Source organism: Cucumis melo, chromosome 10 (genome assembly GCF_025177605.1).
Source record: "Cucumis melo cultivar AY chromosome 10, USDA_Cmelo_AY_1.0, whole genome shotgun sequence".
Classification (NCBI taxonomy): domain Eukaryota; kingdom Viridiplantae; phylum Streptophyta; class Magnoliopsida; order Cucurbitales; family Cucurbitaceae; genus Cucumis; species Cucumis melo.
The window spans coordinates 1,265,597-1,281,624 of NC_066866.1; the positions used below are offsets into that span (position 1 = coordinate 1,265,597).

Here is a 16,028-nt window from a genome sequence, read left to right on the forward strand (position 1 = left end):
ATTTATTAATTATTAAAGAAACATTTGAATTTTTTACAAGGCAATGAAAAATAAGTTTTTCAAAAAAATGTTTATTTTAGTTTTCTAAATATGGCTTCAGAATTTTTAAAAGTAGACGGAAAGTAAACAAATTCATAGGTAGAAATTATATACATTTTGGAGAAATTTTCAAGAATAGAACATTTGACAAAATATTTACCATCGATTAAAATCAAATGTAAAAAATATTGTCTTTCAGTGATTTTATTTGAAGTGTAAATAGTTTGTTAATTTTTTCTATTTAAAAAAAAATTCATATTTTAGGACTATTTTTAATATAACAAAAATAGCTAAAACAATTATAAAAATATCAATATTTTTATAATGGACCGACCAAAATAGACTATTATTTGTGTTTATTTATATCATTATAAACATAGATAATAGTCTATTGTGGTATATTGTAAGATAAATTATGAAATTTTACTATATTTTAAAATCTTTTCATAAGTTTTGTTATTTAAATAATTTTAATATATATATTTTTTATTTTCCTTGATTAGATTTGTGTTGGTTAATTTTTCGGCATTTAAAATTTTAGAAACACGATGAAAACCAACCCTAAAAGTGATTTTTGCAATTTCACCTTTTCTCATGCGAAGAAATTTGACCTTCGCTCTCTTCCTCACAGAAAACAAAAGAACCAAAAAATTAGTTTTGGAGCCAAACATTATGTGAGGCTTTGAATGAATCCTTACAAATTACAACACCATGGTTTGGTTTTGGATGTATATTCCAAACCGATCCAATAGAATCGGTCTAAACCAAACTGCAAATATCCGGCTCAGAGGACAACATGACAAAGTGAAAATCATCACTACTAAATGAGATGTTTTTTACTACTAATATGATCCATGAAATCATCATGTGTTACTAAATAAATGCCAATGCTGATGCCGTAACCTAACCTCATAACTTCAAATTTCCTAAAATAATTACTTTTTAAGTCCTCAACAAACTAATTAAAATACCTGCGGTTGACTGTTCCTACAATATACATAAGGTGATTGCGACAATGATCGATGCAATCAAGGATGGTGTTCCACGAATACCCGCTGATGTTGACCTATGGATGAAACAAAACCGACGTCAACAACTTAATGACATTGAAAAGTGTATCATTTTGGCACAAAATAATGTTCAAATTGAAATTTAGAAGCAATGGATGAACACAAGTAATGATACTATAGGAAGTTTTAACTCACAAACTATATAAAATGTGGGTCTTAGAGTAAGATTTTAAGCACTTACCTTGCAATGATGTCCTTAACTGATCCAGTTGTTAGTCCAAAACCGAAAGGAAAAAGTGGATCGTAGTGTGGATCTCCAACGTTCATCGGCAATTGATCCACAGATTTAAACCATGTTCTTGGAAGCTTTCCACTGAACCCATGATCTCCATAGAGGGCATCAGTGACTCCTTGGCCTTCAGTGCCAGGTAACCAAGCTGCTACCAAAGCATCGATTGATGAAATGTATGGTTCGATCACAATTGGCCTTCCAGAAATGAGAATCACCACACACTCTACATGATCACAAACGTTTTTAATGATGTTTGGACCAGGATCCAACATTGTAAGCGTTGTACTATCCCCTCCGGTCTCGGCATACGGAGCTTCACCAATAACAACTATGGCATATGAGAAGTCATTGGACTTGACAAAGTCACTATCCGGATCCTCACGAAATACAACCTCTGTGCTTGGATCGACTGTCGATTTAATGGCAGCTAGGATGGTAGTTCCTGGAAAGTAGGGAAGGGAAAGACTAAATGTTTTCTACTCTAATGTGAAAGAAAAGGACTTGAACAATGAACATAAGTGAGAACGACGGAGGTTATCTAAGAAATTTTTGGTGACTAAGGGGTCCAAAAGGAAAGTTATGGTATGACAATTGAAAATCCAAATTATCATTAAAATAGGATAATTTTGAAGAATAAACATGTTTGGTTCTTGAATTTTCAAAATGTAGGTTTGCAATCACTAAGTTTTTAAGAATTGATACATTTAGTTCTCGAAAACTTAATGACAAACACACCCATTCTTAAAAACTCGAGAACTAAAATGGTATATTTCAGAAAAACCCAAGGGCCAAACGTAGTTATTTAAACTCAAACAAAAAACACACTTTTACCAAACAAGTATGTCCTTGTGAGTACGTTTAGGCTAGATTGAAGGGTTGTTTTCTGTATCCCAATTAGCGTATATCTCCAGAATGATACTTTAGCTTCAAACTTAACCTAGAGATCTTCTCAAATAGCAGGAGATATTTTTTAATGGATGAAAAATAATAAAATCGGAAAACTCTTGAATTATAGTTCCGAAGAAACATACCCCTTGTTCCATTGTTGCCACTGAACCCTTGCCATGCAATTGTCCATCCACCACATTGATATCCTAAATTATCAGCGTGAGTGCCAGCAACAAGGATCTTTGGGGATTTCTTTGAAAGGGGTAGCAATGGCTTGCTATCATTTTTTCCATTCTTCAGCAGTACGAGTGATTGCCTCACAGCATCTCTTGCCAAGTCTCTGTGTGCCTGTTAATTATAAATGCAAAATTATGTCCATGAGGGAAAAAAAATGTATTCAAGCATCAAGAAAAATCAAAAGTTAAAATTGAGAGAAAATGTCAAATTTAACTTTATGATAAAGTTAGAAGGGTAATAAGAGAAATCAAAAGATTCTCCCACTAAGTTCCTCTTATACGTTTATTTATATCCCTTTGATGAGGAATGTTACAAGGAGAACGGAAATGAAACGAAGAAAAGTACGACATATAAATGTTTCTAAGATGATTAAACCGACTCCCATCTGAGTTTGTAACAAAGATCAACTTCATGTAGATTGGAAAAAACGAAGTCAAGTTTATAGTAATATAGTGGGAGTCAGACCTGGCTCCCAAGCTCATTGACAAGGCTGTAATCAGCCATGGGGCTTTCGAAAAGACCCATTGTGAACTTGACTGTTAAAATTCTTCCAACAGCATCATCAATGCGATCCATTGGGATGACATTACTCTTCACTAGAAATTTAAGATCATCAATAAACTCTGCATACTTGTAAGGAATCATTACCTGAGAAGAAGGAACAAAAGCCTAAAACTCAAACTTCCATTACATCGAATATTGCACCCAATTTCAACATTTCAAAACTATGAATTAGTCGACAGAACAATTTTGATTGAAGAGATCGTTAAAAGAGAGACCACCAACCATGTCAATGCCAGCTAAAATAGCAGCTTGGACAGAGTATGTGTAATTAGAATGTGGCGTAGAAGTAATTCTGTCCAGACCCTCCCAATCTGAGATGACAAAACCCTGACCATGCACATAGTAATATTAGTAAAGGTAAGACAATAAAATATCAGCAAATGGTTTTAAAAAAACAGAAGATAGTTTTTCGAAACAAATTTAAATTGTAAGGCATACCTTAAATTTAAGGGCGCCCTTGAGGAAGTCAGTAATAAGCTCACGGTTTGCATGCATCTTTACTCCATTCCAACTAGAATAGGAAGCCATTACTGATGAAACACCCTTGATGATCGAATCTAAATAGGCGGGCATATGAATGCTGAGCAGTCCATGCCTGTTAATAACGGTATTATTCTCATTGATGCCATGAGTTGTCCCACCATCTCCAACAAAGTGCTTTGCACAGGCGATAACCTTTTTACTGCAAGAAAAATTCAACTGTACTTGAATAATTTGCCGGAAGAGAGTTTACAAAGAAATCAGAATTTCTGTCAGTAATCTTGTTGAAGAGCAACAGTTCCAGATGATGCATGCAACATTTCCATATTCAACTTCCGGAAAGTTAGTGTAAAATGGACCCATACATTTATATGTCATGATTTTTCCTGACTAGAGGAAAACACTACCCTACTGACGTGCAAAGGCTTTCAAGAAACATTTTTCTTATTTTCAATTTTATATTAAAAAAAAAAAAAGCAAAACAAAGTTCTACATCTTCAAAGGCCATACGTTCCGCCAACATATGGAGTCCCCTTCCTATAATTAGCAGGAGGCTCTCCTTGAAGGCCAATTATAATCTCGGTCATTTCTTTCACAATTTTTGGATCCTCGCTGTAGCTTTCATAACACCGCCCCCACCTTGGGTCTCTACAAACCTAGAAGAAAATTTTCAGGGAAAGAGACCGTTATACATCTAGTTTACCACTAAAACATATAGTAAGACATCACTCAAACATCTGCTTTTTTTTTTTTAAATAAGCAACGTGTGTTTACCGCAAGGCATGGAGCAAAGGTATAAGAAATCCCCGTTGCTCTAACTTCAAGTGCTGTTGCAGCACCAATCCTTCGAGCTAGGTCAGGGTTTCTGTGCAGGAGAGACAAGGAACAAGTTTAAAGAGTTTGTGCATATTTCATTCTACCATGCTCCATTAGAACAAATTTTATTGGAGCTTTCAGGTAGGCAACTTCAACACAGCTCAACTGAGCACAAGGTTTGGTTAAACGATCAAATCAAAGAGATAAATGAAGCAAAGGATCTATATAAGTCAACATTGACAGTATGTTCAACTTTTACGTGTAGGGCTACAAAGAGAAGAAAAATACTTGCCTGGTAGCTCCAAGTCCAACATTATGAGGAAATACTGTAGCATTGTAAACATTGTTATGGCCATGAACAGCATCAATGCCATAAAACATTGGGATGCCCAATCTACTAGAAAGAGAACCCTTCTGGAAATCATTTATCATGTCAACCCAATCTTCAGCACGGGCATCTGGAAGCGGCACACTTCCACCACCACTTAGGACGCTTCCTGTACAAATTACTCTGATCATCAAATTTTGAATAGTTGCATGAAATAGAGGTTTCCCAATCAATTGCTACTTGTGACAAGCACCGACGGATTTAGCATAGGCCCAGGGAGCTCTCAACTTTATTGTCTTTATATAATATATATAAAGAAAACTACTTAAATTTTAATATTTATAATTAGCTTGGTGGTTACTCTGACAAGCTATAACCTCTACACTACATACACTACATGCCCTGTGAGATCGCTTCAACAAATTGACACATATACATATTTAGTAACATGGATTTCAAAACTCCAGAACTCACAAACATTATACTCTATTTTGCTTCAAATATAGTTCTAACAGCATGTAACGTTTAAACTATTAGAAAGATCCAAAGGCATTTATTTTATTTTTATTATGATGTTAATGATATCGGTTAGTCTTCAGTTTTCTTCTCCTTGGAACTGAAGGATTACTTAGACGAACTGTAGTGTTCCAAGATATTATACAGAGCATGAATTTAGTAACAAAGAGGTGAGTAGAGCCGTTCGGCATCTCAACTGTTTGCCACAAGATTGAAGTGTAGTTGAGCCTAGATCAGCTTCCATCAAGGGCAGATATAAACCAGATCAGGAACATAACACCAAACACTATTCTGAACTGTTCCAAACCAAACTTAAAGCAGAGAGCATAAAGAAAACGAGAGAGACTACTGGTTTTACCAATGAAATAATCTTTCATAACTGTAGCATTCGCAACGCTCCTGTCAATCTGCACCATCTGACCAATTTTCTCTTCCAGAGTCATTCGACCAAGAAGGTCCTTAACTCGAACACCAACCGGTTGCTTAGGGTCTTTGTATTTCAAGTTCTCCGCGTCCACCATTGTCGCCCACCACAGCCAACCCAAACACAGAATCACAACCACCTGAACAAAAATCTTGGCCATCTTCTTTGCCTGAGTGTTCAACCCACACTGAAAGGACCAAAAATATACACAAATTGAACCAATTTGTACAACGCACTAGCATGCCAAGAAAGTGCAGGAAACGGAAGAAAGAAGAAATAAGAAATTCTCTATTAGATATAACAGTGTCAAAATTAGTGATGAGATGAGTCTCCAAGATCTTCTCCTAGCTCTGTAATGAAAGTTTCTATGTTTCTCTATCTATTATAATCCACTCTCAATCCAGAGTCGCTGGCTCTATTTTCTTCAAATTTGTTCATTACGTCCAAGTTTCAATTAGGAGGAATGAGTGTCAGGAAGAAAATTGAAGAAGAAACAAGCATGAGATAAAATAAAAGGAAACCCAAACTAGAATGAGCGAAGCTGACTTTCTGTTCCGGCTCAAACCCATGTTTCCGAACTCCAATCAAACACAGAGAGCAATACAGCGGAGAGAGAAAGTTACCTGAAAGTGTGAATGAGAATGGCAATGCGAGAAAGCAAAATGGGTAAGAGGAAGCAATGGAAAAATGGAGGAAATGGAGATAGGATTAGGAGTTTAGTAGAGTGGAAGAGTTAAAGCTGGGGAAAAGTGTAAAGGTGGGAGCAAGAAAAGCTAAGTCGTGGGAAATGTGAGAGAAAAAACAGAGAGAATCTTCAGATTTTTTTACGCCATTACTGACCTAAGTTCGTCACAGTTGAGTGGCAAATTAATCGTGGGAGGTTTTTTTATTTTTATTTTTATTGTTATTACTTTTTGGTTAAGTGGAATGGTTTCTAACAAGTAGGTCCGAGACGAATTCAGATTTAACAAACACTTACAATGTTGAAAAATAGATTGCCACAAATCGTTTGGAAAACTAAATTTATAACCAGAGATGCCCACGGGAGGGTCAATGCCACTCCCCATCCCATCCTCTATCCCATTCTATGTTCTCACAAATTTTTCTGACGAAATTTTTTTTTCACTTTTGTTTTTTCTGTTTTGATATATATAAATATATTTTTAGGCGGGTGGAGGTATTTTCCATCCCTAACCCCGAATTGTTCTCCATTCCCCTTGTGTTTGGAGATTTTATGTATTGTTCGAATTGATAAATCCATTCCTACGGACTAAATGGACATCTTACTTACAACTAAAAATTCACCATCATTTCATGAATCAGGGTTAAGTTATTAAAAAATAAACAATTTAGCTTTTACCGTGTAAAAAGAAAAGAGAGCAAATAAACAGCAAACTTTATTTTTTGTGTAGTACAAGTGTACACCCCACATTTGTTCCACCGCATAAAAGTAACATTTGAGCCAAAGGGAAATTCTTAATGAAGGTTTTGAAAAATGCTCGTAATGAAAAAAAAAAATCCAACTTAGAGGGGTATTTTCTCTCCATTTCTTTATTTTTTTTTCATTTTATTACTATTGTATTTCGTGGGGTGGGGTGGGGAGGGGAGAGAACTTGATAGATATTATTGATAAAAAAGAAGAAATTGAAACGAAAATACCTCTTTCCATTTCCACAACAGTTTTAAGTTAAGCACCATGAAAAGCAACCTTGTATATAAACCTGGAGGAAATAAAGAGAAAGAAAACCAAAGTTAGAGGTTGGAATATCTCCTCGTAACAACATTTTAATGATTAGTTAACATGTAAACATTTGCATAATAAAATAAATTTAAAAACTAAATGTTGATTTTTTGTAGGCTTAAGTTTTCACATTAAATAACCATTAAAAGTTATAATCTTAATTGTTTTTGTGTTTGGTAAACTAATTAAATCCACTAAAACCACTTCTAAATCACACGTTCATTTCTACCTATAAAACGTCAGAATCATAACCTGGAATTGCATACAATACACTAGAGTTTAGAAATTTTATAAGCTTTAATAATAATAAACATATGTGCTTGCCTCTAACATTTAAGTGTTCTGTTTATTAAAAAAAGTTATCACCTCTTAATTAAAAGAAATCTATGCATTGAATTTTCAGTTTAGTTGTCACTATTTAAAATTTTGTAAATAGTATGTTTTTCCACTTCTCAATGTTTGTATCCACCAATTCATTGAGATATTATCTTATATATATCAACCAAATTCAACCTTCACCATCTAAGAACTTAATTACAAAATGTGAACATATGATATATTGAAAACAAATGCCACTAAACTGAAAAATATCGAACAAAAACATACACTTAGAAGAAAAGAAATGCCATTCATTTCATTGTAATAAGCAACTTAAAGAGTTCCACTTCAACTTTTTCAAAGATTTTTCCCTGTTTCTATAATTTCTTTCTATGAAGAGAAGAAAAAGGAGGAAAGTGAAAATGCATGGGAGAAACATTCCATGATATTAATGGCCTGAAAAACAAAACAAACCTAAACGAACCTGAAACCGAACCGAAGATCTTCCCTCTTGCAGCCGATCAGATAATGAACCAGAAGAAGAGAAGATGAAGAGAAGAAAAGAGATGATCAGATCAGAGACATAGCAGACTTCTCTATTATATAATATATCTATATATATTAAAAAGAAGAGAGAGAGAGATGCCTTGCTTTGGTGTGAGAACGTGCAGACTTTAATTTACATTTTCAACTAAAGAAAAGGGAACCACCGTACATCAATAGAGAATCCTCCTCGTCTTTACATTTTCCAGAATCGCAACCAATTGATTCATAATAATGTACCTGCGATTTTTTACCATTGTTTAAATTTCAAAGGAGATCAAAAAAATGTTGAGAGAAAATAATAATAGAAAGAAATACCACAGGAGGATATTATGCAGTGAAACGATCGATAAAAAACAGTATATAAAGTTATGTCACTCCACTTTTGTAGGTAACCAAATCAGAAATCACTACAGTAAGTAATATAAACATCAAAGATATGGTTCTATCTACAGGCAACTTCAAATTCATACTGTAATGAAAATTGTAATAATCCTCACACTCGTGCTCCTTTAAAAACCCCGACAAGAGCTACTTGATTTGCAAACAACAAAACTCGATAGCTTAAATCTCAATAGAAAAAACCCCCTTAATAACCCTCTTCTTTTTTCCTAGATTATTTTAGCTTTTATCATTTAGTTTCTGCTATTTTGTTTTCCTGAAAAGATGTCCAACATTTCAATTATTTTAATTATGTCAATGAATCTAGTTGACTTTTCAATAGTGAGCTACAACTTTCAAGATCCAATTGGGTTGGATATCTAATGAAATTGCTTTCCTGATTTAATCTTGTATTATTCTTTGAATTATTAATATGTTGTTTGATTCTATTGATTTGTTTATTTAATGTTTGTCTAAATTTGCCACTTAAGTCGGTATACAAGCCACAACTCAATATTGAAAGGTTTGGATCATAGTGAATCCATAAAGTCAATATAAGAGAGGGTTTAGACATAAACACATGTTAATCGACCCTAGATGTATGGTGATTTCCTATAAAATCCAGAGGGTTGTGACGTGAGGTCAAAGAACTAAGTTAAGTTGACTATAGACATATGGGATCAATTACCTAACCTTTCTAAATGCACTTAAATCAAGAGTCAGAATAGGAGAAGAACCTGACTCACAGCATTAAGATAGAACATTGAGCATTGTGGGAGTTGGAGCATACTTGGAAGCAAGAGCATTAAGAGCATAATACACTTTGGTCATATTACACTATTTACACCCACATCACTCCTAATTCTTCACTTGGTTACTCCTAGTTGCAAATTGACTGTACATTTCACTAAACATTTTCATACATAGTTCCTGTGGAAGAGAACTTTGTATATAATTTCCTTTGTACTGTTTGTTTAGATAGTGTACACTTGCACTTGCATCAACCACGTTAGGAGAATGTTTGTAACACCTATAACTTTAACTATATACAATCCAAAGAATCATGGTTACTAAATAAAAGCCAAGCATTTGAGGCTAATTTCTTGACCTCAGAGCTACAAGTTCCCTAAAAGAAGTGTACCTGCAATAAACAAATGGTGATCGTAGCAAGGATCTTTGCAACATGGATGATGTTCCACGAACTCCTGCCAATGTTGACCTGTGCAGAAAACGTAATTGACAGTGAGCATCTTTATGACATTGAATTTTTTTCCTTGCGAGGATAGATGATCTCAAAATTGAAATTCAGATGTACAAGGACGTGAATAAGATTGAAAGTAGATTAGCAAGTTTAAATCACACAATCTATTATGGTTTTAACATTTCACTAGATGCAGCAAGAATTATTTAACATGGAAGAAATAGATTAGAAACGTATATACTATCCCAATCCCAAGTTGTGTGATATTTCTTCGTTTGATAAAGGGAAAGTAGAAACCTGAATTGACATAGATGATCCAAGACTATGAACAATACGTAAAAGAGTTCTTGCCTTCATCCAGAAATTCACAAGAAAAAACAAGTGAATGAAGAGTAAGTAAAATCATAGGATGTTGGTCAGATTTGCGAATCAGATAAATATGGAGCAATACTAGTATTTTTAACCAACATTTGTTCCAATAAGATTCCACATCAAAGATGTATGTGAAGTAAAGGCTTTGAATAAACACCTAACAGTGGTATATAGTACAATTTTATGAACAAGGCTACAAGGAAAAGAAAATGACTAGCCTGGTAGCTCCAAGTCCAACGTTATGAGGAAATATTTTAGCACTGTAAGCATTATAAATATGGCCATGAACAGCATCAACACCATTCATCATCGGTATATCCAATCGGCTAGAAAGAGAACCTCTCTGGATTTCATTTATCATGTTAACCCAGACTTGAGAACAAGCACCTGGAAGTGGCTCAGTTCCACCGCCAGTTGATTAATTAGCACACTTCCTGCACAAATTCCGCAGTTCATGCTTCCCTTTCGTCATTTTACTCAGATAATCAAATTTCAAATAGATATTATTTGGGTTTTGCATGAATTAGCTACTTGGGACAGGTCATAGTGGAACCCAATAGCCTCTAGATTATGTGCCCTAGATCATGCATTTGACATCGCTTCAACAACTTGACACAAACATATTTAATAATATAAATTTTGGAACTCATAACATGAAACATTTATAATGCTTTGAATACAAGTCTAAAGATATGGATGAACTGTGCGAAATTTCCCTCGAACAAGAGATTTTTAAGACGAAGTATACAAAAAGGTGTTTATTATGATGAAAATGATCTCAGATTTTCAATTAATCTTCGGTATTATATTCTCCTTGAAGCGAAATGATCACATAGAGAAACTGTAATGTTCTGACTTGTAAGACATTATATAGAACTTCAATTTAGTGACAAAGGGGAAAATCTTCAACAGCATATATAATATTGAAAACTTAAAAAATAATATAATTAATAAATCAACGAGAGACTGTTGCCTTACCGATGAAAGAATTTTTCGTAACTGTAGCATTGGCAACACTCCTGTCAATCTGAGCCATCTGACTAATTTTCTCTTCCAGAGTCATTGGACCAAGAAGGTCCTTAACTCGAACAAAAACTGGTTGCCTAGGGTCTTCGTATTTCAAGCTGTCCGCGTCCACCATTGTTGGCGACAACCACCATACAAGGCACAAAGTCACAACCACCTGAACAAAATTTTTGGCCATCTTCCATCTCTGAGAGGCTACCCCCTTCTGACAAGACCAAAAACATGCTTAGATTTCAGAGTTAGTAACGAGACGTTAAGATGGGTTCCTTAACTTGGAAGTATCTATTCGTTCTTTAACGTCTCCTATTCTCTAATTCCAGAGTCGTTCCCTCAGTTTTCTTCAAATTATCACCAATTCACCTTCGGTTTCAATTGAAGAACAAGCAACAAACATCACATAAAGACGAACCGAAACCACAATCAATAAAGATTGAAAAACTACTATTCTATTCCACCTGAAACAATAAAAACCAAACAGAGACTAGGAAAGAACGCGCAATAGGGCGGGTGAGAGGAGCTTACGTGAAAATATGAGCGGCAGAAAGAAAAATACCGAAGAGGAAATTAGGTTAAAGCAATGTAAACATGGAGATGGTGATGATGTTTAATTTCAGTTTGGTAAAGGAAGGAGGAAGAGAGGAGGTTTGGAAACGGCAATTTTGCAGTGGTGAAAGCTTGAGAAATGGTGAGTCCTTAAGAAAATGAGAAAGAGGGAGAAATGTTGAGATCGTTTCCACCATTACTGAACCTTTCTTGTGAGACTTAGCCGTCGGAGTTTTGGCAGTTCGATTCCGCGCGCCATATTTCTTCGGTTCGTTATAAGAACCCAAATTTGGGGGGAAAATGAAATTTAGTAAATTGTTTATTTTGAAATCAAATATAGGAGAGTCAAATTTAAAAAAAATAAATAAATAAATATCACATTATAAATTATATATGAATATAAAATCCAATTAAAATAATAATCTACTTTGCTTAATATAATTATTAAAAGTTATATTAGGTTTGTGAACTTTTAAAATTAATTATTTGGTAACAATTTAGTCCTTTTGCAGAAAATGTCTATTAACCAACTGTTTGTCTTCCTCTAAGTTTTTGCTCCATTTCAATGGAAAACTAAATCCTATCATATTTAAAAAATTCATCATATTTCTATGATCCTACTTCACTTCATACGACAACAAAATCAATGATGCAAACCCAACTCTTTTAGCATTGTGTTGTAAGAAGATTTCGAGTTGTTCGATGTTGTTTTTGTACTAAACTCAAAATTTAATGTAGGGTTGAAAAATAGCTCCAACCGAACTCAAGATGTGACCATCCTTAATGTCAACTTGAATAAACTCAACTTTTATATTGTATATTCCCTAGATCTAAGACGACAAAAGTTCATTTTTTTATCTCGATTAATTTGAATAATCCAACTTTTAAGACTATACATTACTCTTTCACAATTCAAGAACAAAATAACAAAGCATGGAACACATGTGTCAAATTTGAGCTCCTCGAGAACGTAAGGTAAAACCCTAACCTTATTCTCCTTCTTCCTCCAAAAAGGAATTAACAAATTGTAATGAAAAGGGTGAAAAACAATTGAAGCACATATGAAAGGAAGATGGAACAGGAAAGTTATACTTTAGTACATAAAAGGGGAAATATATGTCCCCTTAATCAAACATTTCAAAAAAGGTATAATCCCAACTCCAAGAAAACCATTTTCAAACCCATAAATACCCCCATCCAACACACACCCTATTCTTAACCCATCCCAACAAAAACAACTTGACCCATCAAATAAACCCGACTTGTCCCGAACCGATACCAACTAGCCCCTCCCTCGTCCCCTGTTTTCTCCCCGACCAAAATGGCAACCCCAAGGCCAAGAATTGGCAACCTCGCCATCCGCCGTCAATCCATGCGCGCTTATAATGAGCCCTTCACTCCCAACGTTGAAGAAATAGATGAAAATGAAGCCCACATTCTACGTCTTCAACTTCCCGGTCCTAAATTTCACTTTTCTTTTTATTGTTTTTTAATTTTCAAAATTATAAAACTACCTCTAAACTTAGATATTGATATCCACTATACTTTAAAAAATTGAATACTTTCATTTTTTATGTTTAAAATTCGATTTCTTTTCGAAACAACTTTAAAACTTTAAATAATCGAAAGAAAGAAATGGTGATATAATATGGGTTGGAAAATGGAAAGCACAAGAAATATGATTCATAGATACTATACATTTGGCTACAATTTTCATTGTTTATAGTTTCAATTCAACTATGAAACCATACTAAAATCGTATTGAACAAAACTTCAAGTCTTCACGATTTAGATATTACTTTTAAAACGAATGATTGTGAACATTGTTTAACTAATAAACAGTTGAAACCATGAACTTAAATTAGAAAAAAATGTTTAGTTAAAATTAGTATCCGAGTATTTTTATCATTTAATTGCTATGTATTATTTAAAAATATAATTTCAAATATTTTAGAATATTTTCAAATATATCATTATGAAGTAAACTATCTAAAAAAATATAAATTAAATATAGAAACAGATAGAAAAGTGTATTATCACACGTCACTTATTACATATGATATGAAATTTTGCACTATTTTTAAATATTTTTAGCCTATTTTGTTAAGAATAATAAATATTTTCTTTCTCACTTTTCAAAAATTCTTAATTTATATTTTATTTTATTTGGTTGAATTTACTTTTGCAGATTTCGAACATGTTAATGTCAACGTTGAAAGAGAGGCAAGAACGGTGGTGGTGACCGGAGATCGTCATGTGTCAAATACCCGATTGCTCATTTTGAATAAAACTTTTCCAATTCCACAAAACTGCAAAAGCGATGGAGTTGAACATAAATTACAAGATGGAGTTCTCACCATTACAATCCTCAAACAAATTACCGAACCGGTGACCGCACCGCCGTTGCAAGCAGCGGAGTCAACAGCGCCGCCGGAGACGAAGGCTGAAAATAAGGAACCAGATACGGCGGCTCTGACGAAAAGTGAGTCAGTCCCAGATAAGGCTAAAGAAGAAATTTCGTCGGCAAACGTATCCCCACCGGAGACGAAAGCTAAAATTAAGGAACCAGAGGCCGCTCTGACGAAAAGTGAGTCAACCCCAGATAAGGCTAAAGAAGAAATTTCGTCGGCAAACGTATCCCCACCGGAGACGAAAGCTGAAATTAAGGAACCAGCGGCGGCTCTTCCGAAAGACGATTCAACCCCAGAGAAGGGTAAAGAAGATATTTCGCCGGGAAATGTAGCTCCGCCAGAGTCGAAGGCGGAAATTAAGGAACCAGAGGCGGCAGCTCTTCCGAAAGATGAGGGAAAATCTGCAGCACTTCAAAAACAGGGCTCAGCGAAGGCCACCAAGGAGGAAGCTCCGACGCCGGCGCCGTTGGTGGCCTCACAGCCTCCGGCGGATAGAAATTACCGCAAAGAAGAGACAACGCTGGATCAGAACATTAGTAGCCAAGAAAAGAGTAAAGAAATTGAAAATCAAAACCCAGAAAAGGGGAAGGAATCTAAAACAGAGGAGGTGAGAAAGAATGAAGAAACAGCCGAGATCGGCACCGGAACTCCATCTCCAAGAGCGACCAAAGTAGGGAAACCTGCCGGCGGCTTCACGATTCGAAGGTTGCCGTTACGGGTGACGGTGAGTCTGTCGGCGACGGTTGTGATTGCGGTGGCGGCATATTTTACGTATGCTTATTACGGATTTTCGTTCGCGATGGAATGAGGCCGAAATTCGCAATGGTTTCTCTTGTTTATACCATTAGAAATAATAAATAACGCCTTTAATAATTTTCTAATCTTCCGTTACATAGTTGATAATAGGTACTCTCTAAATATACAAAATAACTTCAAATATTTATAAACTATAGTAAAACTTTAACTTGAACATACTGTTGAGCAATAAATTTTGGCCAATAAATTCTGCCACGTCATCACAATAAATATTGTGATAATCATAATTTGATTGGGTTTGGATAATGAAGCTTTCTTGTACCTGATCTAATTAAGCCCTAAATATAAATTAGGGTAAGAAATAATGGACCAAGCCCGTCAAACAATTGGGCCCGGACACGAACCCAACAAGCAAATGGGCCCAAGCCCAGAGTGTCAGGTGGGCTCAAGCCCAAGCCCAATAAGCAAATGGGCTAAGCCTAAGTCCAACAGGCAAATAGGCCCAAGCCTAACAAACAAACAGGCCCAAGCCCACTTAAAGCCCATAAAATTTCTCTATAAATAGAGACATCTACCATTCATTTGGGGGGACCTTTGATTGAAGAGAAGAATCGAAGCTCTGAAGAATTGAAGACAAAAACTTCTGAAGACTCTCAAGACGCGCAAGTTATCATCAACCTCAAAATCAACCTTCTGAAAGATCGAAGACTTGGAAGATCAAACTTTCCTTGAATTCCAGAACATTGAAGCTTGAATTGACTTGTAGTTACGACTTCTTGAAGATCAAAGACCACGAAGTTTTAAACTTTACTTTTTGTATTCGAGAGAAAGAATCAAAGGAGTAAATATTAGAGATTGTATCCACAATACATAAATCAATACAAAGTTCGATTCCACGAATTAAATTTCTCCTGAAATCTCGTGTGAACAATTTGGCACGCCCAGTGGGACCTTCTCTACCTTTCATCTCTTTCTCTTTTCGAAGAACATCCAAAGAAAATCATGACATCTCAAGGCAACACTTCCAAAGCTCTCAGTGACATCGGCAAACGGCCAAACACTCGTAGCCGCTCAAGGGAGATTCAGTCATCTGAAGATATGCCTCCTTTTGACGTTGCAAAGAATATTTGGGAGCAAATCTC

The 16,028-nt window shown here is 35.1% G+C and overlaps 2 protein-coding genes across 4 annotated transcripts; one reads left to right on the forward strand and one right to left on the reverse strand.

Annotated features, from left to right (window-relative positions):
* Positions 1-690: 690 nt before the first annotated feature.
* LOC103489355 (uncharacterized) lies at positions 691-11,531 on the reverse strand. 3 transcript variants are annotated; one of them, XM_051091041.1, is made up of 12 exons: positions 8,138-8,218; positions 7,254-7,315; positions 5,529-5,781; positions 4,619-4,823; positions 4,285-4,375; positions 4,021-4,166; positions 3,469-3,712; positions 3,253-3,357; positions 2,932-3,114; positions 2,373-2,577; positions 1,291-1,783; positions 691-1,105 (listed from the first exon to the last, which is right to left on the reverse strand). In XM_051091041.1, the coding sequence occupies exons 2-12, from the start codon at positions 7,290-7,292 to the stop codon at positions 1,027-1,029; spliced, it is 2,043 nt and encodes a 680-aa protein (XP_050946998.1). In that variant the 5' UTR covers positions 7,293-7,315; positions 8,138-8,218; the 3' UTR covers positions 691-1,026. The 3 variants fall into 3 exon arrangements, with proteins under 3 accessions (XP_050946998.1, XP_008446717.2, XP_050946999.1); XM_008448495.3 differs by lacking the exons at positions 7,254-7,315; positions 8,138-8,218 and adding an exon at positions 6,218-6,441; XM_051091042.1 differs by lacking the exons at positions 4,619-4,823; positions 5,529-5,781; positions 7,254-7,315; positions 8,138-8,218 and adding exons at positions 10,369-10,584; positions 11,129-11,531.
* A 1,405-nt stretch (positions 11,532-12,936) lies between these two features.
* LOC103489354 (uncharacterized) lies at positions 12,937-15,011 on the forward strand. The gene is made up of 2 exons (XM_008448493.3): positions 12,937-13,176; positions 13,908-15,011. The coding sequence occupies exons 1-2, from the start codon at positions 13,041-13,043 to the stop codon at positions 14,936-14,938; spliced, it is 1,167 nt and encodes a 388-aa protein (XP_008446715.2). The 5' UTR covers positions 12,937-13,040; the 3' UTR covers positions 14,939-15,011.
* The last annotated feature ends 1,017 nt before the right edge of the window (positions 15,012-16,028 follow it).